The sequence below is a fragment of the Elaeis guineensis genome, chromosome 2 (assembly GCF_000442705.2).
Source record: "Elaeis guineensis isolate ETL-2024a chromosome 2, EG11, whole genome shotgun sequence".
Taxonomy (NCBI): domain Eukaryota; kingdom Viridiplantae; phylum Streptophyta; class Magnoliopsida; order Arecales; family Arecaceae; genus Elaeis; species Elaeis guineensis.
In genome coordinates, this window is record NC_025994.2 from 90,773,615 (window position 1) to 90,799,798 (window position 26,184).

The window sequence follows — 26,184 nt, forward strand, 5'->3', positions numbered from 1 at the left end:
AAATGACAGGCATTAGCCTGCACTATCAAAGATCATATGTCCATCAAACTACTGAGAACAACTTTTCAGAAACCCACCAGAATACTCATCAACATCAAGGTATATAACTGGCACCACTCTTTGCCACCAAGTCACGTATCAGCTTAGGAGATGAAGGCCAAGCTCAATTACACACAAACTATGAAAGCATAACCAGAATAACTATCATACATAAATGCCACATCAAAGGGCATGGCATCAATCAAATCAATATCACCAAGAAAATTCCTGATTGGAAAAGTGCACATCCTTAATGGTTCATAAACCATGAATGCAGAATAAGGTTCCACTTAACATGTAAAAACCCAGAAATATAGACAGTTCTATAATCAGTCATTTATAAAGAAAAGGACAAAAAAAGTCTTCAACACTAGATTGTCAGTTATGGTGATAATGAAACAACTAGACTAATATCAAAGGTCCTGGGGAGCACATAAGTGAACTTCCCATACTCTAGCAGCAAAATAGAAACGCAAATAAAAATCATAAGCCCTCAATGCAAAATGTGACTGATGATCTGTAGTCCAAAAGAATGGTATTTTCAGACTCTGTACTCCTTTCAGTTGACGGCAACCTCATTTGAAAAGTAATTGGGGTGGAGAGACTCTTGACCACCTACGTTGGTTTTAGATAGCTTCAGCACTTCGACTGCTTCTTCCACTTTGGCAGCCAATGATTCTGGTGACTCCAACAGCAGAAGCAATTCAGAATTGTCCATCTCCAACAGCATTCCAGTAATTTTAGCAGCAAGATCAAACTAAACAATACAAAGATAACAAGTTAATGCCAGAGTCTGAGACAACATGAATGTTATTCATAAAAAACACAAAAGCTGGATAAAGCATCAATTATTCTTTGAAACAAAGGGCAATGGAATACCACCTTAAGTTTTTCAACCAAGGGGAAAAGGCGTTCGCCAAGCATTTGTTTTTGTTGCTGTGGTGTAGCAGCAGCAAGCATGCTGCTGAGCGTCATTGTACCTTGCAAGTTTGGAGCACCTGGTGGAACCATTGATCCATGATTCATTTCACGCTGGCGTCCATTTGGCACATACTTGGTCTGCCCAAATCGCTGCAGGATGGAGAAAAAATGTGTTAGGATATCCCATGGAATTGCTCTAATGTGCTCAAAACAAATCAAGGTGTTCATCGCAACATTTTAGTGATGTAACGTTCACAAAAATTTCCTCCAGAAAAAGAAATTATGAATCATGGTACATCTATGCAGCGAAAATTGCAATTCTTGCGAAACGGTGAGACAATATGAGATCAAGGCACTAGAGACTGCTCATTCTCACTTCTTCCTAATTGAAAGGACCCCCAGAAAGTGTCAATTCAAGCAAGAGATACCAAATAAGGCACAACCCAGAAAAGCTGTCATTCCGAAATATGAGCGGACTGACCATAGTGACTCAATAAAATTTTTTATGCATAATTCAAAGATCGTTGTTTTGCTTTCTTAGATATTTTTTAGCCTCTTATATACCAGAAATATGATCCGACTGACCTGAAATGACCATTCTTCCAAATTAGACAATCACCTACAAAATACAAAAGAAAAACACAATTTTGCAGATTGACTTTATCATTCTGAAAGCAATGGTTGTCATTTTGCCTTCTTAGGCACTTCAGCTTTGTTTGTACCAAAAAATTATCAGAATCACCTCCAAAGACTGTTGCTCAAAATTAGACAATCACTGTCACAACACATGGAAAAATAAAACAATTTTGTTTATCAATCTGAAACTAAGAAATCATCGAACATCTGCAGTTAAGATGTCTGCTAGATTGACATTCAAGTAGAGAAATGTTGAAAGCAGCTGAAACAGAGCTGAAATTTGGTAAAGGGTACACTCAGAATTCGTTGCAAGTATGTTCAATCTTTGAATTACCCTGCTTTTGGTAAGAATAGCACATTTGTAAGAAATGATGAGCTACCGGCAACCCAATTTTCAGAAAGGAACTCAATATTATGTTATGAAACTGAAAGACTGAAGAGTCTGGCCAGTTGCATGAAGTCTTTCAAAACAAAAAAACAAAAAGAATGGTTTTTACAAAGATAAAGGAAAGTGTTAATCACTTCCATGGTCCTTCCAATCTAAATTCATTGAAGAAATTTCAAAACCTAAAGCCCACAACTTCCATCCCTCAATAGGCCAGATCTCTAACTCTCCTATTCCTCTTTCTCTGCTCAGAAAGACCTAAAGCCACATCACTGAAGAATGCTGGTAGGTGGCATCACTACATCCCATGAATTTAATCCAGGTCAGCTGTTCCTTTAACGGTTGATGATAGGACAGCATTACAGCTCCATTACAAGTACATGATCCAATGTAGCTGTTCCCAAGATGGGACTGGTTGCAATTAAGCATTTGAGCAAACAATCAGGCACATAGCTTGCAGGGCTCAAAACCAAATCAAAAGGGTGTTCATTAATGATGATTTACATAACCAATTTAGCTTTCTCGACATCTTGAATAAGAAAGAAATTTGGATTAGCTTAGTACTTTATTTCCAATAACATAAACAATGACTGTTGGGCTAATTAGATAATGCAATGGAAGATAAGTACTCATAGTAAAAATGATTTTATGTTATACTGCAATTACTTCAACATTCTTTAAATGTTAATTCTTATTATGATGGCAATGTGTAATTCATTATTTTAACACCAACAAAGAAGAAAGACTCTACATAGGTATACGAGGATGATACACAGATTCAACCTTAACAACACTCCTGGGAATAACCGTGCATACCATTTTCCCATATTACAGAAGTAGTAGTCTTATCGATTACTTGCTTGCAATTGATTTCCAAAGGGGTTATCCTTTTGTCAAATTGAGCTTCTTAAATCCCCTTGCTGATTTCTCACCATGATCATGTTATGATATTCAACTGTGACAAGGGTACTAGCATTATCATCACATCACAATTTTTTCATACTTTTCTGTTTACTTGTTAACTCAGACAACAATATTAACTCTTGACAATTTTTAGCATTTTGATAAATAATGAATGTTTGTTGCATCTGTAACACAACAATGATAGGAAATCAATGTATTGGTATGGAGGTATGCCAATATTATGCATATATTCAGAATTACATTTTCTAAGGTTCCCATTTGTCTGCTGGTATTGTCTCTTAGGGGTTGCAGTAAAGACTTAAACCAATTCCTGCTTCTACCATGGTAACAGGGGTCAAGTAGACAAAAATTGCCCACAAGCATCGCTTACCAGGGAGGAAAAAAAACAAAATCCTTTTTTAGGCATGGATTCATTCTGATTTCTTTCATCTACAAACAGAATCTCATGCATAATTCATAAGTACACTAGATATCAATCAATAGTGCATGCCTACTTGATAAAAACAATAATCATAGCCTTGTCCTAACTAACCTACAATCAACTTTGAAAACTTCTATTCACCAAACATTCCTATCAAGCAGCGCCTCTGGTCTTGTTGCAAGCTCTCAAAACTTCCATCCATTGTACCTTATTAGGTCGTCCCTTCTATCTAAACCATTCAACACAGATTCTGGTATCTCTCTGCATTGTATCCTCAGATTTCCATACAAACTAAACTAGTTCTATCACATCATCCTTAATTGATGCAACTCTGAGAGATCTGATATACTCCTCAATTAATCCTCGTTAACTTTACTGCACAAACAACTCAACATGCTCATTCTTGTTTCCTTTATGTTTATCTTGTATTAATAAACCACCAACTGCCAACATTGTGAGCCATACAATGATATTAGTCTTACGGCCATTTTTCAGACATCAAGACATACAATGCCCACATAACAACCCAGAAGCACCTCTCCACTTTATCCATCCAACTCTAGTTCTGTTGACATATATGTCTTACATCTACCCATCTTTCACATAACGGATCAAAGATAACAAAGTCAATTACTTTATGAAACCTTTGTCCATCAATTTGGAATTGAAACCATATCCCCTAAGGTTTTATTTGTCCACAAAACAAATTTAGTATTTGACTGTCCTCTTCTCATCAATTAGCATTATACATCTGCCAATAGCATGCAGTATGGAGCATCATCAGAAAAATCAACAAGCACCTACAAGGGGCATAAAAAGAATCGTACTTAAAGTTTATTCTTGGGACAAACCTACTTTGACCTGGTCATATCAGAACTACTCCTAGCACTTGATATTGACTCAGCTTACAAGTGCTCAGTAATTTCAATACACTGCACATGCACACTTTTCTTTCCCAAAGCCCACCAATCTATTTTTTCTTCTGTACCATGTCATAAGCTTTCTCCAAGTCAGGAATTTTATTTAAAATCAGATACATAAAGGGCCATGAAGTCAATCTAGAAAGAGTACATGCCAGAATGCAATCAACATAATCATGATTGCAAAAGCATAGCATTTGGAGACAAACTAGGCTATTTGTAGAGTCACGCTATGTATCATATGCAAGCTAGCATAGAAACTTTCCTTTTTGAGAGTTCCACTCCTTGCCTCTGACTCTTTAAAGGATCATATGGAATGATGTTGGGAAGTCACATCAAAAAGTGTGCATTATCTATTTTCTTTATCACAAGAAAAATGGATTCATGGCTTCATTGTGACACCTCCCAACTGGTTGTGAAGGTATTTAGTAACAAATGTCCAACATAGCAACTGCAGAATTGACCTAGTAACAGCACACAAGTGTGATCACTTATAGCATTATGATTTGTAAACTAAACTAGAGAAAATCGAAGTGAGATAATGTTCCTTCGCATAAAAAATGCATATTTGCAGTTATATCTCAAACTTTTCTACCACTTAAAACTACAAAAATGATGACTTCAGAAACATATCATGGTTAATGGATAAAGTTCCCTTTCTGAATGATCCACTACATTTTTATGTCTCCCCAAAGAAACATGTATTAAAAATCATGTAATGTCAGTTTGTTCTGTTTAGTCACACAAAAATTGACTCATGGCTACATGATATCTCCCAAACATCTAAACAAATGATCAAGAAGGTACAGTATAGATAGAAGTAAGTCTGCAACATAGCAGCTGCAAAATTAACTTAGTAACAACGTGCAACTGTGATTGCTTAAGACCCTATCATTCATAAACTAAATTAGAGAGAATTAATAAAGTTCCTTCACAAAAGACTGTCTTCTTAATTGTTACCTTATTTTTCTACACTCGAAACCATAAAAGCGATGTTTACATCAAAGAACATTTACATTTATATATATTTAAAGTAAGATTTTATGTTCCGGTAGGATGGAGGGCATCTCGGCCGTCCCGTCCCATTCCTATGAGAAAACAGGACAGAGATAGAGTTGGGAATCTGAAATCCATCCATGCGGGGAGAGAAAAAGAAAGAGAAAAGAAAGAAAGAAAAAAAGTGAAAGGAAAGAAGAAAAAAAGGGGTAAGAAAAAGAAAGGAAAGAAGGAAGAAAGGAAAGAAGAAAAAAATGAAAAGAAGAAAGAACGAAAGGGATAAGAAAAAGAAAAAGGAAGAAGAAGAGGGAAAAAGAAAAAGAAAGAAAAGAAGGGGATAGAGGTAGAGGATATTTACCGGGACCACTGTCAAGATGAGATGGGACAACGGGATGTCCCATTCTATGGAGATAACCGAACACCTCCATACCACAGGATTTAAAACCTTAATTTGAAATACATACGAAAACAAAATCAAATAGATAGATATCTATAACATTGTTTGCAAGTACTGTATATATATATGATACAAATATTTAATAACAAACTTTTACTATTTAGGCAAATTATAGCTTCTCATGGTAAAACGTCTACCAACCAAGAACATTGCTTTGCAGTTTTTTAATGTGATCATATATTAAATTGGAAAGCTAGCATGCTGAATGCATGCAACATAAAGGATTCTTTGTCAGTTAGACCATCATGGGAAGATCTATATTCAAGTCCCCCCACCAACCTCCTAGTCAGAGTGTCAGACCCTTGTTTCCCACTCCTTGCCCACATGAACCATCCAATTTATGCCCCACCACATCCTAACTCTCACAAAAACAGGAGTTTTATTCGTCATAAAACATTAATTAGAACTCTCGAAATAAAACACTAATTACAACTCTCTAATCTTGCACATGCTGCCTCGACATGAACTTTACACACCAAACTTGACTACCGCCTCTCTTTTAGGGAAAAATTATTTTCTAGAATGCAATTCTTTGAAAGAAGATGCCATATTAACATATAAGAATTTCCTTAAGAAAAATTGACTCCATCCTGTCAAACATTTAGCCTTCAAAATTCCCCTATCTATGACAAGCTTCACAAACCAACTATAAATTTGGTGCGATTACTCTCTGTCAAACATTTTTATTTACAGCCCATAACAGTACTTGTATTCTGGATTAACACTGATCAACCGCCAAAATCTGAAAGTATCACACTTGCTTGCCATTGCTAGAGTTCAAGTGTATCTTTCTTTACAATCCTTAAGTCTCCATTTTTTCTTCTCTTTAATATTAATGCCTTAAAAATTATAAATTTTAAATAATGGACTTTTTAGATATTTGATATGGACCTTGTGTCTATTACCATTCACATGTCGATGAATAATAAAATCTACCAAAAAATAAAATGGAAAATATTTTATGTTTGAAATTTATGTTAATCAGTATTATTTTGCTTTAAATTATTTTATAACTACTTTTAACTTGAGATGGCTCTACCCCTCTAGACCACATTGGCCGTCAGCCTCAAGCATTTGTTAATAAAATTCCTAATCATGTAAGTTGAAGACATAACTGAGCACCTGCAAATGATTGCATGTTTGATGGGGATACACACAATATAGAATCTTTATCAAAATTTAAATTATTGCATAATCGTTACCCACACACTATATCTGATATATTTGGGTGAGTGAGATGAAAACACTATAATTGAAGCAGGGTATGTATAGCGAATATGTATATAAAAGATATAGTCGGGTATCAAAAATTATTACAGAAAGAAGTCACATGACCAGCATTTTTTCATCTTTATGTCAGCAATGATGCAGAGGAATAAAATGATTGTTGGACAAGGATGTGCAACATAAAGCAACATACTAAGTATGATTTACAATTGAGATAGGAAAACCTTGCAAATAAGGATCCATAAAGCTGACCCAAAACAGTTGGAAAAAGACTAGAACAATTTGTGATTATTATTGGACAACAATGTGTAACATAGTAAGATGGCATTAAACTTATTCTAAGGAAGCCCATTGGTTGCCAAAATTGGACAAAGTGATGGCCAAACCACCTAGATGGGATCACATTAGTAATGAAGACCCCCAGGTGATCCTATGGAGCAAATATTAGCAGTACACAAACTCTCAAATTTTAAGCTAAGAAAACTAGTTAAAGAAACCAGCATTTAGCAGTTTAAATACTTAGCAAATTTTATTGTTGCATAATTTATAACTTGGTCAAGAGTTAAGCTCTCATGACACTGAGTTTGATCCACCATAATGTTGTTGAAAGTGAGCTTTTGGTTTTTGTGGGATTGGGTTTATGATAGTGGAATTTAAAAACCTTTGCAAGATGTTATGAGTAAGTATTCTAATGATGATACTAGTGGTGAGATGCATAACAGTAATCTTGTAAACTTTTGAGTCTTTCTCATCATTCTTGACACTAATATGATTTAGCTGTAACTAAATATAGGCAAATCTTACACATCATGATTTTCACATGAGATCATATTTTAAGGTCTATAGAAGCATTCATGCAACATGCGCATCAAACAAGAAAACATAGTCCATAATGAATTAACAAATCACTACTAAGTGAACACTTTACACACAAAAAAAAAAAAAAAACTTATACAAATGACCAAACTCGTAAAAAAAAAAAAAGATTAACTACCTTAATATATATTTCTTCCAAATCTAGATGGCTAAAAAAATTAACATATACACAGAAGTAGATTATGGTATTATTGACTAGACTGGCCCTCAAATTTGGTTGGGTGAAATTCAAACAAAAGGATGCAAAAATGGAAATCTAAAACATTAAACATGATCTATAATGTTCAAAGTATAACTGAATAGAACCAAAACTTCTTATCAACTCAAGACCCTCCCTTGACCATGCATCCATTCATTCCAAATGCCTTGAAAAGGTATGAAAATATACCTAGAATTACTCCAGCATTTTAGCGACAATTTTCCATCAATTCCAACCGATCTTTATTCTAAAAAACAAAGGTCCCTCAAAATCCCCTTCTTCATCCCACCCCAATTAAGCAGCATGCTAAATTCCATCACTTAAATTGACTCTTGCCAATGGGCAGTGATTACTCATAAACAATGCCACTTGTCCTCCTCAAACTGCAAGCATCACTTGAAATGAATCAGCTACATTTCCTTGTGTTTCTGATACTTAGCTTTCTTCAGTACCAGCCTTTTTATGTGACCACAGAAGAGTTGCAGTTAACTTCACATAGAGCCAAAACTGTTAATGATTAAAGAATCAACATCTTTTGGGAACAAATTTCTTTCCAACTTGACAAGAGACCTTATGCAAGTTAATGCAGGGGTTGGTTATGTACTTGGTAGGCTCTCTCCTCTTTATACAAGTCCAGCCTAATCCTTCTTCCCTTTCCACCTATGAAGCACAGACACGAAAATAGGACATGGATACAACATGATACAGACACAGATATGGCAATCTTCAAAGGGTAGGACTGATAAGGCTAGGATACATCAATGAATATACATGTATGTATCCATGCATGCATATATGTATATACACATTTATACATGCACATAAACATAAACAACCATATGTATATGTATATACACATGCATTTGAAAAGCCTCCATAACATATACTAAGCTATCAAAATGACATATTATGTACATTAAATGATAACGTCAATTTTTACACGTTCATCATTTAGTCATCATTCAGATCCCAACACCAATCCATACTTAATATTTAAATATCATAGATGAAACAAAATAAAGTTAAACCAAAGAAGGAAAGAAAATGGCTCCCCCTTGTTTCTGGAGGTACCAGGGAAGCATCTCCAGTGCAGATAAATATGAAAAATAGGAAACTTTACACAAGTACCAAACATGCATCCAGAACATTTATAGAAGTATCCGACGAGTTGCACTTACATTACTTATCCTGATAACATGCAGAAATTCAATACACCAAAATATGATAACTAATGATGGTCCAAAAGAAACTGAAGTATTTTATATCCCCAGATAGCTACTCTCTTTCAAAACAAGCATCCACGTGTTGTGATGCACTGAAAAACAGTAATAAAATTCAATACGGCAAAACATGATAACTAATCATGGTCCAACAGGAACCAAAGTCTTCTATATCTTCAGATAGCTACTCTCATTCAAAACAAGCATCCACATGGTGTGATGCCCAGAAAAACAATAATCATAATCAAGACTATATCTAACATGATGCCATCAGGCATTCAGATACTAGAGTGGCATTGGAACACTTCAAAACACAAACATTTCAAAATGAACATCCCAATAGTATTAAAAAACAAAAGATCAAGATTCATCATCTCCGTACTGGACCCCATACTAGTACCATCCTTTTATAGTATCGGTACACAATACGGACTGATACGACAATGTTGGTATGATACAGTACAGCATACAGTATGGCGTACAGTACGGTATGGTATGCTCCATACTAGACAGTATAGGGCAGTACAGCGAATATTGCAAAAGATAGTATTATAAACTTCACAATTAAATAAACAATAAGCCACCTGCTGGCTGTTAGAATCTTTGGAAGAATTCAAATGGTTTGCCCGTTGCATATGCGGCAAGTATGGAACAGGGTGTCCAGACTGAGGCAGTGAAGGTCCATTCATCCGACCCCTATTTTGTCTATGTTGCCTTGGAGTATTTGGCATCTGTAGGGAAAAAATGAACAGTTCCACCAGCAATCAAGCAGCCATAAACTACATGAGGAAAAACTTCCAAATTTCCTATTTATCATCTTCAGCAAACTACATTTCATGTCAAACAATTAAAACATTTGTGTGCATACCACTGGAAGCGGCATTGGTTGGAAAGCTGGCCCTGATGGAGGAACAAATCCACTAGGCCTCCATCCAGGACTAAGTCCAAAGGGCTGATAAACAAGGCCTTGCCTTGGAGGAATTTGTGGGACAACACCAGGAGGAGTGTAGTAAAGATGAGGATATCCAGCAGGCATAACAGCAGTTGAAGAACCGGTTAATCCTGCCATGCGCTGAGCATATTGAAGCTGCAACTGAGCCTGTCTTTCCTCTTTCCTTTGGGCAATTGCAACATACAAAGGCTTTCCGTAGAACATACATCCTGTATTAAATACATGCACTTAAAATTATTATTTGAATCCAGATGAAAAACAGAGAGTAACTTGCAAAGAAAACTACCATGCAGAGTGTTCACAGCTTTGTTGGCTTCCTCTGGAGTGCTAAAGCATACAAACCCAAATCCTTTGCTTATTCCTTTATCGTCACGCATAATTTTTGCAGAAGTGATGCTGCCACATTGACTGAAACGTTCCCGCAGAGCATCATCATCAACGGTATCATCAATATTTTTGACATAGACATTTGAGGCCTGAAGAAAATGTCAATTTCTGCTCAAAACCAACAGAAGAGACTGCAGGGTAAAAAAAAATCAAGCAAAAAACCTCCAAAAGAGCAAAGCATAAGATAAGCTACCATGCTTTTCCTGATCTGCTCGTTACGCTTTTCCTCATACAAATGCCGCAAAATTTGTCGCCGTTCTGCTTTCTTCTGAGCCCTTGCCACATACAGGGTCTTGGATCCTACACAACATAGTAAAGAAAATAGAGTGAGTCAGTAGATGATCGTAATATAGCTTATTTTGTTATTTCCAAAAAAAAGGAAAAGGAGAAGTTCCATATTGGTACCAGTAGACTTACCGAGTTGAACTCCATTCATAGCTTCCACTGCCCTTTTGGCACTATCAGGGCTTTCAAAGTTCACAAACCCAAATCCCTTTGAGTTCCCATTATCATCTTTCGCAATTTTTACATTAGAAATTTTACCAAACTCAGAGAACTTCAGTTCAATAAGTTCTTCTGTTATGTCCTGGTCCAGGTTCTTCATGTACAGGTTAGTATATTTAGCTTCAGGGCTCAGCACTACACGTTCACTCTTTTTGATGAAAGTTCCAACATATCTACATTGCACAAGAACAAACACATAGCAAAAGGAGATCCAAAAGATAACAAATGATATCGGCAAATGACAATTACATAGAGAAAGCAAATAGTAACTAGCATATATGATGACAGTCAGAGGATAGAAGCCTACATTTGCTTGCCTGCGACAGTGGTTCCATTGAGTGCCTCAATGGCAGATTCTGCCGACTCTTGTTTGTCAAATTGAACAAATCCATACCCTCTGCTATTCCCATCATCATCCGTAGCAACTTTACACGACAAAATGGTCCCAAATTTCCCAAACATCTGATGAAGCCATGCATTACTGATGGAGTCACTTAGGTTCTGTGAAATAAAACTCGATGATTGAATGCATTTCAAAATGCAACACAATTAAAACCTCCAAAATAATAGAAGCAGGAAAACAGAGGAGGAGTATCCTATAGTAGTTCCTTTAGTTTACCTTCACAAACAGATTTCCAACCCCGCTGTTCCTTGCATCGGGATCCCGATGGGACCACATAATTCTTATCGGTTTGCCATTCAAAACACTGTGATTCAACTTCACCAGAGCATGCTTGGCTGCACCAAAAATAGAACACAAAAACCAAACAAATCAACAAGAGTCAATGTATTGACTCATCAAATACTGGAAGCCATTGCAGGAACAACATTTAAGTAGAAAAGTAAACTATAAACAACAGAATAAACAAATCATAAGACAGTGAAAATCGAGTTAAATCAGCAGAAACAAACAAGGATACTCCACATCAGACGCAATCAAAGCTAAGGACTCAAGAAATCAAGTAAAAAGTTTCAACAAGAAGGGGGACAGAAACAATATGAAAGGTATGAATCCGAGAACACTCCAACGAGGAGTACTCACGTCATTGTTACAGCAGAATTTGATCTGTACTGCGACTAAGTGCAATCCTGGAAAGAAATTTCATGGCAATGTGTAGATTATAAAAAAAATAAATGCAGGAAAAAGAGAAAAATAATCCGTAAACGAAAAGGGTTATCGTCAACAACAAATTAATACTATTCCGAAAAATAATCCATACATTCAGCCCAAGAGAAAAAATACCGATAGCAGACATAACAACATCTACAGCCCCATACAAATTTAAAAGAAAAAGAAAAAAACGGAAACCATAAGACAGCATGCAATGGAGAACTCGAAGCGCCTATCAGAATCACAAAACAGAAAGAAAATAGGGTAAAATTTGAATGAAAAGAACCAGTCGAGAAACAAGAACACGATCCAACCAAGAATCACTCGATATTTTCGGTACGAATCCGATCCAAAACCCAACAGAACCTCAAAGAATCGGCGAGAAAAAGAATCAGAATCCCGGAAAGATTCCAACAAGAAGAAATCGAAATCAAGAACGCGCAAAGGCATCGAGAAATCCAAGGTTCATACCATCTTGGGCGGAAATGTAGTTGACGTAGCCGTATCCAAGGGAGCGTCCGGTGGCGGAATCGCGGCAGACGCGAACGGTCGTCAGAGCCCCGACGGTGGAGAAGAGAGCGAAGACGTCCGCGTCCGTCACTTCCCCGTGGAGGTCCCCGACGTAGAGCGCCGGCACCGGGACTGTCGGAGGCACCGCCATTGCTCCCCCAATAATCCAAGAAAATAAAAATCTAGGGTTAGGGTTAGGGTTTCGGAGGCGAGGAGGGGGGCGAGGCGAGACGAAGAGGAGTTAGAAGAGGAGGGGTGTTTGCATGGGGCGGGAGTTCGGAGGACGGTTTCTGTGGTGGCTTTTAGTATTATATTTTTATTATGCGGTGCTGGGGGATGAGAGAGAAACGGGAGGAGAGAGAGAGACAGCGAGGGAGACTTCGTCCGCCTCACTGGCCCTCTCTCCACTCACAGCCAGATCTTATACACATCGGGCGGCCCCTGCTCCGGAGCAAGCCACGGCCCACAACCCTAGCCCAGTCCAATTCTAACTCCCCTTGTTCCTTTCCATGGGCATGGTTGGGATCGGATTGCGTCCGGTATGTATATTATATACCTGACTTAGGTGGGAATACGTTGACCCAATTCTAAGTCAGGTATGCTTAGGATTGAAGGCCTGGCTAAGTGGATCCGAATTCAAATTCCACGAATGGAATTCCCAATTCGTAAGAAACTATAGTCCTAATGCTTTTCAACAAATCTAGTCTCCATCTTGATCATAAGTTGGCCTGGATTGTGTTTGGACTGGAAAGGGTCAAGGTAGTCAAGGTTTATTGGTGGCTTAGTTGAGTTTGGATTGGATATTTATAGATTTGCTGGTTGAGTTGTATTTCAATCCAGTTTTCGATTCCAGTCTATCCAAGCTAAACCTCATGTTTCTATACGTTTCCTGGTTGGCTCAAGTCCCGTATGGTTGGCTATTTATTCTTGTTAGTTGAGTTATAATAGTATTTGGTTTTTCATTCACAACCACCAATCAAAGTTACAATTATGATTACCAAAAAAAAAGAAAAGTTAAAATTATGATGTTTTTTAAAATACTATAATATATGGCTTGATTGACCCCATGTCTCTTAAGGCCATACATGAAACGTCATGTGATTAAATACTACCCCCACCCATCATTGTCTAATCTCTAGGATGGTCGATTTTTAATATATACTAATTATTGGTTGGATCAGATCTATCACTGATCTGATGGATCAATCCAACCATGAATTACGACACATAAAAACACTTGTATTGCAAGCTTTTCTGTTTTACTGTATGTTGCTTTGTGGTTGGACTGTTCGGTACTGGACCTAATCCAACCAATAATCATTCTTTGATATGGCATATTATGCTAGAGCATGGTACATCCAATGCATGTCATGAAGAGCCGCATATATGGAGTACACTGGTGCTATTTGGGTTGCTTGGTAGAGAAGGATTGGAGAGAGAGAGAGAAGGAAACATTTCCACTTCACGGCTTGCAGGATAATGTAGCATGGAGTACTCCTTGCCCTGCTGTGAGAATCTGGACTGTCCAGGAGCAGATTGGGATTTTGGGTTTAAATTGAACCGCGACCCAGGCAAGGTAGCTGGGCCCTATGATCTGATGCACAAGGGCCAATTGGCCGAAATTGACAAGAGATATTTCCACATGCTCTGCCGGGAAAACGTGTCAGGCTTGGTTTAAATTGGCCAGTAACAAAATGAGATCGGAAAGAGGGAAAGTAGAAGGCGACTACACTCCAAAGAAGGTACAGCACAAGCGCGTTCGTGTTCGTGTTTATAAGCCAGTGTTTATGTAAAGACATAAAGCTGGAAAAGATCCATCGCATACAGACCGAGGTCCAAGGACATGTGAAACCGATAGGCCATGAAAAGATAAAAGCTTTGTGGCGCATACGGTACAATAAAATTAACGTGCAATACATCATCTAATTATATTACAATATATAATTATTCTTTTTTTAATATATATTTAATATTTATAATTTTATTTTTTATTTAAAATTTTAAATAATAAAAATATTTCTATATTATAAAAAAAATTATGAGATTCTGTGATCATATTATTACATCCCGCAGTAAAATTATGTTTTTTTACATACAGAAAGTCATAATTTTTTAAAAAAAATTATAAAAAAATTTGATATTTTTATCATTAAAAATTTATAAATTTTTAAATAATAAAAATATCTTTTCCTTCCTTATGATATTCTATCGCTGAATTATGAACAAAAAGTCATAATTTAACCGTAGGATGTCATAATATGGTCGCAGGATATCATAATTTTTCAAAAGAGAATGGATATTTTTCTTATTCAAAATTTTAAATGAAAAAAATGGAACTACAGATATTTAATACGTATTAAAAAGTGATAGCTACGTGGTCCAATTAGATGAAGCAGTGTATTTTTTCTACACCGCATGCGATATACAAAGAATTACTTTTATGAAAAAACATCGATGAGGGAGGGAGATCGAGCCAACATCCCTCCTAAGTCTGAGAATTATGGCATACAAACATGGGCTTGGACTTCATTTTCCACCAAATATATCCGACAACAAGAACTTTAGCGGCGCATGTCTACATTCAAAAATTTAGGAGAAAGTTGCAACACAGATGGCACTTGCTTTTTATTGGTCTCACAAATTTCATTTTCATACCTAACACAATTCGGAGTAACAAGTGGAGTTTGGAAATCTAGCCTCATATCTAGGTGTTGATTGAGAGAAATTATATCCTACATTGTGCACTTCACGTGGCATGCAATGCACCAATCATTGTCTGCTTCCAACGGATCCCATTCAGGATGCACTTATCATGGTGATTAGCCTACAGAAAAATATACTCATTCATATAGTGCATGGCCACATTGGTGCATATAGTGTAGGGTATAATTTTTTATTGATTGGACCAAATTCAAGTCTTACATTTCTGATGATCGGAGGTGATTGCTAAAACTAGTTTTGTTATCGCAAAAGCAAACATACTGTAAATTAATTATTGTGTCTTTTAGAGAATTAGTAGGTAGTCATAAATATACTGAAGGGTACAACAATCAATATAATTTATTGTTCTAGAAATCAAAAAATTAATTTTTTCAATATTGTAATCTTTAAAAAAAAATCTTTTAATTTATCATATACTCTTGGGTCAAGCTTCACCTAATTTTGTCCTAGCAAATATATGTAGCCTATTGCAATCTCTTATTTATTTGCTCACTAGCATATAACCTATGCAATGCATGATTATGATTTTACTTTCTTATTTTTCAACTATTCTTAAAATATAATATAGTAGTATAATAAATTATAATAAATAAAAGTTTTTACTGTCAAATTTTGGTTTCAAGTAATGATATTTAGTGATATTTGATTAAAACTCCTATCATTCGTACCAATATCATAACCTTGTGCAATACAGTACGATTTTTCTTTTTTTTCCAACTGTTCTTGAAATGTGATATAATAATTTAATAAATTATAATAACTGAAAGTTTCCATAATCAAATTTCTGTTGAATATTAAGTAATAAATTGTCATGATGGCCATGTGAAAACTCATTTTAATTATTAATACCGGTATTAACACGGTGAGCAAATAATTTTGCACAAGTTGAGCCTTTTCGTAGAAATTCTGGCCATCGATATGGACATCTATATAGTAAACGGAGAACTTTACACACAACCTGAGTCATGCTGAGTAATAAAATTTAATTATGCAAAATGGATAACTTTATCCAAGGTTTTCGTATAGAAACTTCAACCATTAACCTGTATGATGTGCAAAAAGCAGTCGTTTCTTCTTTTTTTTTTTCTAATCATTCTTGGGATGCAATATGATAATATAATAAATTATAATAAATAAAAAATTTTAGTAACCAAATTTCTATTGTACATCAAACAATGAACATTGAAATATGTGTTATTAATATTTATTATATATTAAATAATAAACTTTAATGATGGTAGACCATATACATACTGTTATCATTAATACAGGCTTTTACACGATGAATAGAGAATCCTGTATAAACCAAGCCTCTATTTTTAGATATATACTTGCATATAATTTATATAATGCAAGGGATACAATACATTTTCTTCAAACTCTTCTTAAAATACAAATAGCAAGGTTTAATTATTCTCAAGAGGTGCCTCTAAAATTGTTAACATTATATTGTGCAACCGGATAGAAACCACCATCCACAAAATGAACGGGAAACTCTGCACTGGTATTGGCCTCACGCAATGTGCGAAATATAATTTTTTTTAAATATTTTTGAAATTAATATAATAATATTAAAATTATAATAAATAAAAAATTTGAATAGTCAAATTTCTTTTACACATAAGCAATCAAGCATATTAATATAATTATCATTATTATCAAATCCATATTCAGCAATAATTTTTAACGTTGGCACAGCACATTATATTAGCATGATTAATAGTAATATTTATATGATGAATGAAGAATTTTATAGAAGCTAAGCCATGGCATATATATATATATATATATATATATATATATATATAAAATAGGTGATAAATATAAATAGTCACACTATCAACGGTAGCTGGATTATAAAAAAAAAATAATCAAACTTTCTACCAAAGAAAAAATAAAAAAAAATCTGACAACCTGAAGCAAGTCGCTAGGAAACAAGTTACGTTGGTTCCTGTGAATGGAGATCTAACGAGCAGCAAAGGCTAAATCTCCTTCAAAAACTCGCTCATAATTGTATCAATCAAGCATTCACTAAACTAGATATAAAGATATTGTTGAAGTTCCAAGTTTAGGCTCGGCCATTGACTTTCAAAGTGTGAGAAGACACCATCACCATCTTATCTTAAAGAGAGGACAAACTTTACGCAAAATAAGGGGATTCACATGCCACCACTGATGAAATGTGGTAACCGGCAACACCAACTGTTCTGAACGATTTAAAAATAAAGATAGACATTGACAAACAATTACACTGGTCATGTAGTGCATGCCACTGAAATTTTGAAGCATAATATATCCATGAGTAATGATCCCTTTGACTTAGAATGCAACATGTGATTGGTATGGACCTTGAATTGTTGGAGATGATCCAAACTCCAAATTCTTCTCTATCCATTTGATTAGACTTATCATACATGTGTTCGGGTTGTTTCTACACGAAGGAATGTTTCCCTTTCTTTCTTTCATGATGTCCGCCGTCAGATGGTGCAATATCTGCTTTGAGAGTTGTGCAGATGGATGATAAATAAAAATTAGAGTGCTTTAAAAATCATGCAAGATGCGATCCAACAATCGACGTGGCGAAAAAAGATCGCTCATTCTTTCAGATGAAAGATACAGACCGAGTTGATCATAGATTCGTAGTAATCTTTTTTAAAAAAATAAATAAAAAATTATAAATTTAGATTATTAGAGATAAATTTTTAACTCTATTTTTAACTTAAAAACAGCTCCCATATAAATTTTATGTAAAAGTAGCTATCTATTCCAAACATGAATTAAAAGCAACTATCCATCTTTGGCTGAAATCGTCCTTATACTCTTATACCCTTTAAAATAGTGTAATATTTCTTTACAATAATTCAGTATTACATTATATTAGTATATTATTCCTTTATAATAATGTAGTATTGCTTTATTATATTATATTAGTACAGTATTCTTTTATAATAAAATAATATTACATTATATTAGTGTAGTATTCTTTTATAATAATATAATATTACTTTATTGTATTATATTAGTATAGTATTCTTTTATAATAAAATAGTATTATATTATCATAGTGTAGTATTACTTTACAATAATACAATGTTGGTTTATAACAGTGTAGTATAATTTTATAATAGTATAGTTTTACTTTATAACAGTATAATATTGTTTTATAATAATTTAATATTATTTTATAATTACAAGAATAATTAGATCATTTTATTTTGTTTGGATAATTGTTTTTAAGTTATGTTTTAAATGTGAAAGATTTTTAATCTGAAAATTAAATGGATAGTTATTTTTAAATTTAAATTTAATTAAATATTTTTTATTAATTTATCTTATAAGTTGGTGATTGGTCCCAATACAAGGGAATATTTTAACAGCAGAAGACGTGCAGAACAATGCAGCAGGAATCTCTCCCAGCGACTGCACCATCAGATTGGGACGGAGAATTGGGTTCGGTTTTGGGAAACTGAATCCGATCCATGGTCCAGACAACGAGACTGGGTAAAATCCGGATCCTAAAATGTGGCGGGTAAGTACTCGTGGGCCTTACAGATTGACCAAAAGACATCTCCCCGTGCTTTGCCGTCCTACTTGCAGTGCGAAGCCGTGCTTTGGCATCCAAAGTTCAAAAACTTTGCTGTACGAAGCCCAAGTTGAAGTTGGACTACAAAGGGAGGTGCTGCAAAGTGAGTTCATTTTCTTACAATGGTGGGCATCTTAGGTCACGATTCCATTGCTAGGTAAGTTTTTCTAGGGGGATTATGTTGAGTGTTTGAATCTTTTTCCCATTCCTTTTGGTAAAGGAGGTTTGGACACATGAGCCGCATTTCGCTGCCAGTTTGACCCGGTAACAGTTTAGCTTGAAGTTCAGAAAGAGATATATTGGGAAACGCTTGCGCGAGAGAAGTGCTTTAAAGCGTCAATCGCTTGCAAAATAAAACTTCTTTGCCCCCACTAAAACTGCAAAAAATTATAGCATGCACTGTATGCTCGGTGATGCTGATGCACACCATTAATCACTGAGATAAGTACAAGATAAGTTGAATACAATAATTTATCATTTAAAACTTAATATGGAATCATCCTCTCATATAAATATTATACTGGTTTTTAATTTGCACTGATGCTCTTTCATTATACTGCCAAATATCCAACAGGTTTTATTAAATTTTCAGAATTAGGATGGGAAAAAAGCCCAATCAAAAGTTGGCAGGGCGCAGAATTTGAACCCAGGTCGTACCTAATAGCCCTCAATAATTTTATGAGCCATGTATAATGGTTGGCATCTTCTGAGAGCGAGCACGATTCACGGGCATGGCATTACTTGAGACGTCGACGGGTGCAGTAAGCTGTCTTTTCCACGGACCCAGCTAGTCACCGGGCTGGCGATTTGAGCATGCCATGGGGGGACTCGGACTTGATTTCTAAAGACAATTGGACAATCTTCTGGGAGAATAGGTTCATTTCATTGAAAAACTAGTTTGCCATCTTCTGGATTCACGGTGAAGCTCGTTAGTACGAGTAAATATCTGCCTCAAGAATTCATGTTCATGCCAGCTCAAAACATATAATTATAAGCTGTACTAGATTCATTGAATATGGAGGTCCGATACAATAAAGACCGGATGACCAAATTCGAAAAAGATACAGTAAAGCGTGACGTTACTGGTCATCACTCATCATCTAACGTACAGCCAACACTAGGCAAGCAGATGGTACGCTCACCATATATGAGTTTTGTTCTTGCTCTGGTGATCCACCGATCCCACTAGCTCTTATTTTAAAAGGAAAAAAAAAAAAAAAATACAAAATTCGACTGAATGGATAAGCTCGTCAGTCACGGAGATCCTCAATCCGCGGCCAACTTACTTTAACAATGAAGAAAGACTAACTAGAGACTTCTCGACTTGGCTCGATAAAATCTTTAAAACGACCAACGAGAATCTCAGCAATTAAACAACCATGACGTCAAAATCACTCTCCCCACGCTGTGAATTAAGTAAGCGAACCTTCCAACTTTAGCTTAACAAAAAAAAAAAAATTAGAAAAAAGAGGGAAACATTTATTGCTCACCTGCCTCTTATCAGTTGTCACTCGAGTCAACATCCAAGTCAAGAAAACCCATTACATGGTCCCGCAAGCCGTCCACGAGTCCACCATTTCATACCGGCACTCAACTGCCTCGCCGTGGGAGAGCAACAGCTAAGCCCCCACTAAATAAGTTCCTTTCTTCTACTGACCCATTACCTCTAAATTTCATATATAGTGGCAGTATCCTCTCTCTTAACACCATTCCATCCGTAACTTTCTTTGTGCTTGTGGTGGGTGAGAGAAGTAGTCGGTAGAGATGAAGGTGGCTGAGATCTCCAGCCTCGCCGTCCAGGTGGTCCGGGGGCGGTGGTTCACCGTCTTCGCATCGTTCCTCATCATGGCAGCCTCCGGTGGCATCTACATCTTCGGCATCTACTCCAACGACATCAAGACCACCCTGGGCTACGACCAGCAGACCCTTAACACCCTGGCCTTCTTCAAAGACCTGGGCGCCAGCGCCGGCATCATCTCCGGCCTCATTTATGAGGTCACCCCTCCATGGGTGGTCCTCGCCCTCAGCGCCGGCATGAACCTCTTCAGCTACCTCATGATCTACCTCGCCATCACGGGCCGCATCGCCCGCCCCCACGTTTGGCAGATGTGCCTCTACTTATGCCTCGGCGGCAACTCGCAGTCCTTCACCAACACCGGCGCCGTCGTCACCTCCGTCAAGAACTTCCCGGAGAGCCGCGGCATCATCATCGGCCTCCTCAAGGGCTATGTCGGCCTCAGCGGTGCCATCGTCACCCAGCTCTACCTCGCCTTCTATGGCGACGACTCCAAGACCCTCGTCCTTCTCATCGCATGGCTCCCCGCCGCCATCCCCCTCGTCTTCATCTCCACCATTCGGATCTTCAAGTCGCCGCGCCGGCCGGGCGACTCCACCAAGCCGTTCTACTGCTTCCTCTACGTCTCCCTCGCCCTCGCCACCTTCCTCATGGTCATGATCGTGGTCCAAAAGAGGTTCACTTTCTCCCACTCCGAGTACAGCGTCAGCGCCGCCATCGTCCTCCTCCTCCTCTTTCTCCCCCTCGCCGTAGCCACCAAAGAAGAGTTCAAGATCTTCAGGAAAAGGAAGCAATCCCCCCAGGACGCCCCACCTCTGTCCGTAGCCATCGAGACGCCGACGGTCCCCCAACCACCACCGCCCGAGCTGAAACCAACCCCAACCACCGCAGCACCTACCGAAAAGGGCTCACCGCTCTCTTACGTCACCCACATCTTCAAGGCCCCTGACAGGGGGATGGACTACTCCATCCTCCAAGCCATTGTGAGCATCGACATGCTGATCCTCTTCTTCTCCACCATTTCCGGCGTCGGCGGCACCCTGACGGCGATCGACAACATGGGCCAGATCGGCGAGTCGTTGGGCTACCCTTCTCGGAACATCAACACCTTCGTCTCCCTCATCAGCATATGGAACTATGCTGGCCGGGTGGCGGCCGGGTTCGCCTCCGATATCCTCCTCACCAAGTACAAAGTGCCTCGCCCTTTGATGCTCGCGGCGGTCCTCCTCCTCGCCGGCGCCGGCCACCTCCTCATCGCCTTCGGAATCCCGGGCTCCCTCTACCTTGCGTCGGTGATCATCGGCTTCAGCTTGGGAGCACAGTTGCCGCTGCTCTTCGCAATCATATCAGAAGTGTTCGGTCTCAAGTACTACTCGACGCTGTTCAACTTCGTACCTCTCGCCACGCCGATCGGGACGTATGTACTGAACGTGAAGGTTGCCGGGAAATTGTATGACAGAGAGGCGGCGAAGCAGAATGCGAACCTCTCTGGTTCCGCCGGGAAGGCGTTAACGTGCACCGGAGTGCAGTGCTTTAAGCTTTCCTTCCTCATTGTCGCGGCGGTGACGGTACTCGGAGCTCTTGTCATGCTGGTTTTGGTGTGGAGAACTTGGGATTTCTACAAAGATGATATGTTTGAGAAGTATACAGAGTGGGCACAGGGTAACAGCCAAGAAGAAGAGAAAAAGAAGGAGATGACTCCTGCGCCTGGGGAGAAGGCAAATGGGAACATGAAGTGAAACAAAGAAAGGGAAAGAAGAGGGGAAAAGGTTAGGCAACATAAGCCTAGGCTGTCATGACCGTGTTTTGATAGGACGAGGCTAATTTGGAGCACTTGCCAATGTTAGTAGAGTGACAGATGGGACTCCTTCTCTGTTATCTGGCAGGCGGCGTAGAAGTGCAGTCCTCATCCATGTATCTATGTCCAGATCTTGTCTAGAAATTGTGGCAGCAATTATATACAATCTAAACAGTTTGAAACGAAGCCATGGCTTATATTGGTGCTCCTGATCTAATCGACAACAATAGCTGAATTGCTTTCTATAGCCCATTCGCAAGCTTGCTTTTGAATATTACACATCAAGTTGTGAGCATATGCAAACTGTTGGATATGCGATTCTAGAGATCATCATTGATACCATATGACAAAACTCCATAATTTGGTTAGGTGTTTGGTTCTTGGTTTACTCAACAGTTTGATATTTGTTCAAATCTTCCCCGCTTTATGTGAGAAAAGCAAGATAAATTGATGATTGCTCAGGGCGGTAGTATTTCTTATCTCTGTTTTTTTTTTTTTTTGGAGTGCAAGAAGTACTTTTTGTCAAGTAACGTAAAACCAAAAGCAGTGAGTTGGAGTCACGAGGTTGTCAAATCTTCCCGAAATCACCATTAAAATTCTAATAACTCTGAGGATGCACTAATCTGCATATTTTTCTCTCTCTCAAAATGGTATACCACGGCCAGGCTTGCTTGTATTATTTTCCTTTGCCTTCCTCGACAACGAAGATACTCGAAATTAAACTTAATATACTAGCAATAGGAGATCACATGCATCCATATTTTTTTTCTCTTGGTGCAACACAATCAGGATTATTTTTTTCTTTAGTGATGCTAAGTCAACTGGATGAGTAGCTTGATATGAATAATTGGGATTTGCTATAGCGTACAAAAAAAAGCTTTTGTTTTTAGGATCGCGTGCCACCCAAGCACGTGGCGTTCGCCTCGTGAACGAGTGCTTACCTCGGATGCAATTTGAGTTTAGATGGGAGATAGCTCTAATGAAAGGTTTGACCGATCCTTCATTGGAATCTAAGTACAGAGTCTAATGACATTTAAACAACAGGCTGTGGGCAAACGGGCACAACCCTCTAACGCTGTGAGGTAAAAATGATCGAATGCTTAGAAGGCTGGGGCATAGCTAGAGAGAGGCACACGGGGATAGGGACAAGAGAGACACAGAGATATCATATTCTGTGTCTTCTCATTTTAAGCATTTAAAATTAGTTTTGTAATTAACTCATATTCTTGGTGCATCTTTTTTTAGAATCTAATTATTACGGTGGTTACCGTGAGAATTTTGAATCAGTGCTGTATCACAAAAAATCTCAAATTCTCGGATTATCAATACAGTCGCTGACTGTCGCATAAGCTAAGGAGTCCGTCTCTATACTGAGCTGAAATATCCTCGAGGTCTCACCTGTGTATGAGCTGCTCAATCGATTTATCTCCTCAACGTGCGCAATAATTGTCTATCCCGAATAGAAAATATTTGGTGCAATCGCCTCTCCTAATCTCATGGAAATGATTGAGGACTGAATTATCTCGTCCAATTTGGTATGTTTAACGACCTGGCAATCTCGAAATCGTGCAATCTCGTAGCTAATAATCTAGCTGTCCAACATCTTTCTATACAAACAACCAGAGCCTCGAGGACCCAGATAAGTCAAATCAAATTCCTCTCAGAGAATTTGTTACTGTTCTTTTGTTCTCTACTTTTCTGACTTAAGTGTCGGAGGATCCTCGCCAGAACCACAACTTCCGGTTTGAGACTTATTTTGCAAGTCACTCCAACGCCAGCGTCCCTGCACGAGGATCAGGTGTCCATCTTTCGATCTCGATCGATTTCAACAGCAACAGATAGAAGAAGGACCTACATTCGTATTCATGGCTCCAAGATGGACATCTTCCCGACTTTCTATTGTCGCTGCTTCCCGACAAGCAGTCAGCTAAGCTGACAATCAAGTTCAATTTCTGGCATCTGAAATCCCTCCACCAGTTCAACCAGTCATCTCTTCACCGGTTCAACTGGCCCAACCGGCACCGATCACGGCCGACCAATTCGATCAGCTATTCCAACAAGTTCAATATCTGACGACTGTGATTCAAGCAGTATAGACCTTTCTCACAACCTTCCAGGTGGCACCACAGCCTCCTCAGGCTGTCCCTGCACTTCTACAGTGGTGCGTCATATAATTTTTTGGATGGTACCGTCTGTACCTTCCGCAATGATGCCCCCACAGAATCCTACTTTGATTGCGGCTCCGCAGCCACCACCTCAATCAGAGCTGCAAGTGCCTCCTCAAAGTTCGGAGAGGAGGTTGACTCATCAAAGTCACCTTAAGGCCCAACAGCTGATCAGGCGACAATCTCCAAGCCCATAGTTGGGCCATGATTCAACTTCCGGATGCCAACCTTCTTTGCGCTCCGAGGCTGGTACTGTCCGTGAAGTTGATTTTGAAAGGCAGTTTCAGAAGCTCAGCCAGCAGTTGGATCAGAAAATAGAAAAGGCCCTCAATAATAATGGCTTTTCAGCACTGCCTTACGAAGGGTATAACAGCCAGCCATCCTTCATCCTATTGTACAGAAACCACTCCTCCTGCACTTTAAACTGCCTCAGCTAGAAGTCTACGACGGGACCGCCGATCCCGTCGATCATGTGGAGACCTTCAAGACAGTCAGACTCTTTCAAGGAGCATCGGATGCAATCCTCTATTGAGCATTCCCTCCAACTCTTAAGGGAGCTGCTCGATAGTGGTACTCGAGTTTGAGACCAGCATCTATCTATTTCTTTGAAGACTTGTGCCAATCTTTCGTCGATCATTTCATCAGCAGCCGACGACAACAGAGATAATCTGACTACCTCCATACTATCAAGCAAAAGGAGAGCGAGTCAATCAGCTCTTCAATGAATAGATTCAATGTGACAACTCTGGAGATCCAAAATCTGGATCAGTCAACCGCGATTACTGCAATGATAAGCGGTCTATTGAAGAACGACTTGAAAAAGTCGTTCATTAAGATTATCCTCGGGATCTCCCGAATATACTTGTCCGTGCGAAGAAGCATGCCCACATGGAAGAGGCCTTTGTCGATGATACTCCTGTCGGTTCAACCGTAGTGAGATCCAGTAAAGAGTGCCATCCAAGATGAGAAGAGAAAAGATGCCAGCGCTCTTGATCTCTGCCCCTAAGGTGAAATAATAAAGGTCAAAATCGTCGATCTTGGAGTCCTCCGAAAAGAGTTCAGCAACCATCACTTCCTCGGCTGTATGATAACTACACTTCCCTGACTATTCCTCGGAGAGAGGTGTTGTTACAAGTGGGGCTCAAGTTATCCGAGCCTCAATTGATGAGAACAAGGTTGGAACGCCATCGAGATCCGAATAAATACTGCTTTTACCATCATGACCACGGTCACAATATTGAAGACTGCCACCAGCTTTGTGACGAGATTGAGAGGCTTGTCAGGTAGGGGCTGTTGAATCATTTTGTTTGAAGAGCGGCCCCTCAGCATCGAGCTCCGAGAATTCAGTAGCCTCTCCCTCAGCCTCAGCAGTCTCTTCCTCAGCCTCAGCAGCAGCAAGCACCAGCGCGGTAGGAATGGCAATAGCTCGGAGGGCAA

The 26,184-nt window shown here is 38.4% G+C and overlaps 2 protein-coding genes across 2 annotated transcripts; one reads left to right on the forward strand and one right to left on the reverse strand.

Moving 5' to 3' along the window:
• Positions 1 to 311: 311 nt before the first annotated feature.
• LOC105053735 (polyadenylate-binding protein 7) lies at positions 312 to 13,081 on the reverse strand. Its single transcript, XM_010935003.4, has 10 exons — positions 12,647 to 13,081; positions 11,684 to 11,802; positions 11,372 to 11,565; positions 10,978 to 11,237; positions 10,754 to 10,860; positions 10,460 to 10,649; positions 10,090 to 10,382; positions 9,806 to 9,952; positions 922 to 1,110; positions 312 to 796 (listed from the first exon to the last, which is right to left on the reverse strand). Exons 1-10 carry the CDS (start codon positions 12,834 to 12,836, stop codon positions 599 to 601), a joined length of 1,887 nt encoding a protein of 628 aa, XP_010933305.1. The 5' UTR covers positions 12,837 to 13,081; the 3' UTR covers positions 312 to 598.
• A 7,566-nt stretch (positions 13,082 to 20,647) lies between these two features.
• LOC105053726 (protein NUCLEAR FUSION DEFECTIVE 4) lies at positions 20,648 to 22,768 on the forward strand. The gene has a single exon (XM_010934990.4). The coding sequence runs from the start codon at positions 20,754 to 20,756 to the stop codon at positions 22,521 to 22,523; it is 1,770 nt and encodes a 589-aa protein (XP_010933292.1). The 5' UTR covers positions 20,648 to 20,753; the 3' UTR covers positions 22,524 to 22,768.
• The last annotated feature ends 3,416 nt before the right edge of the window (positions 22,769 to 26,184 follow it).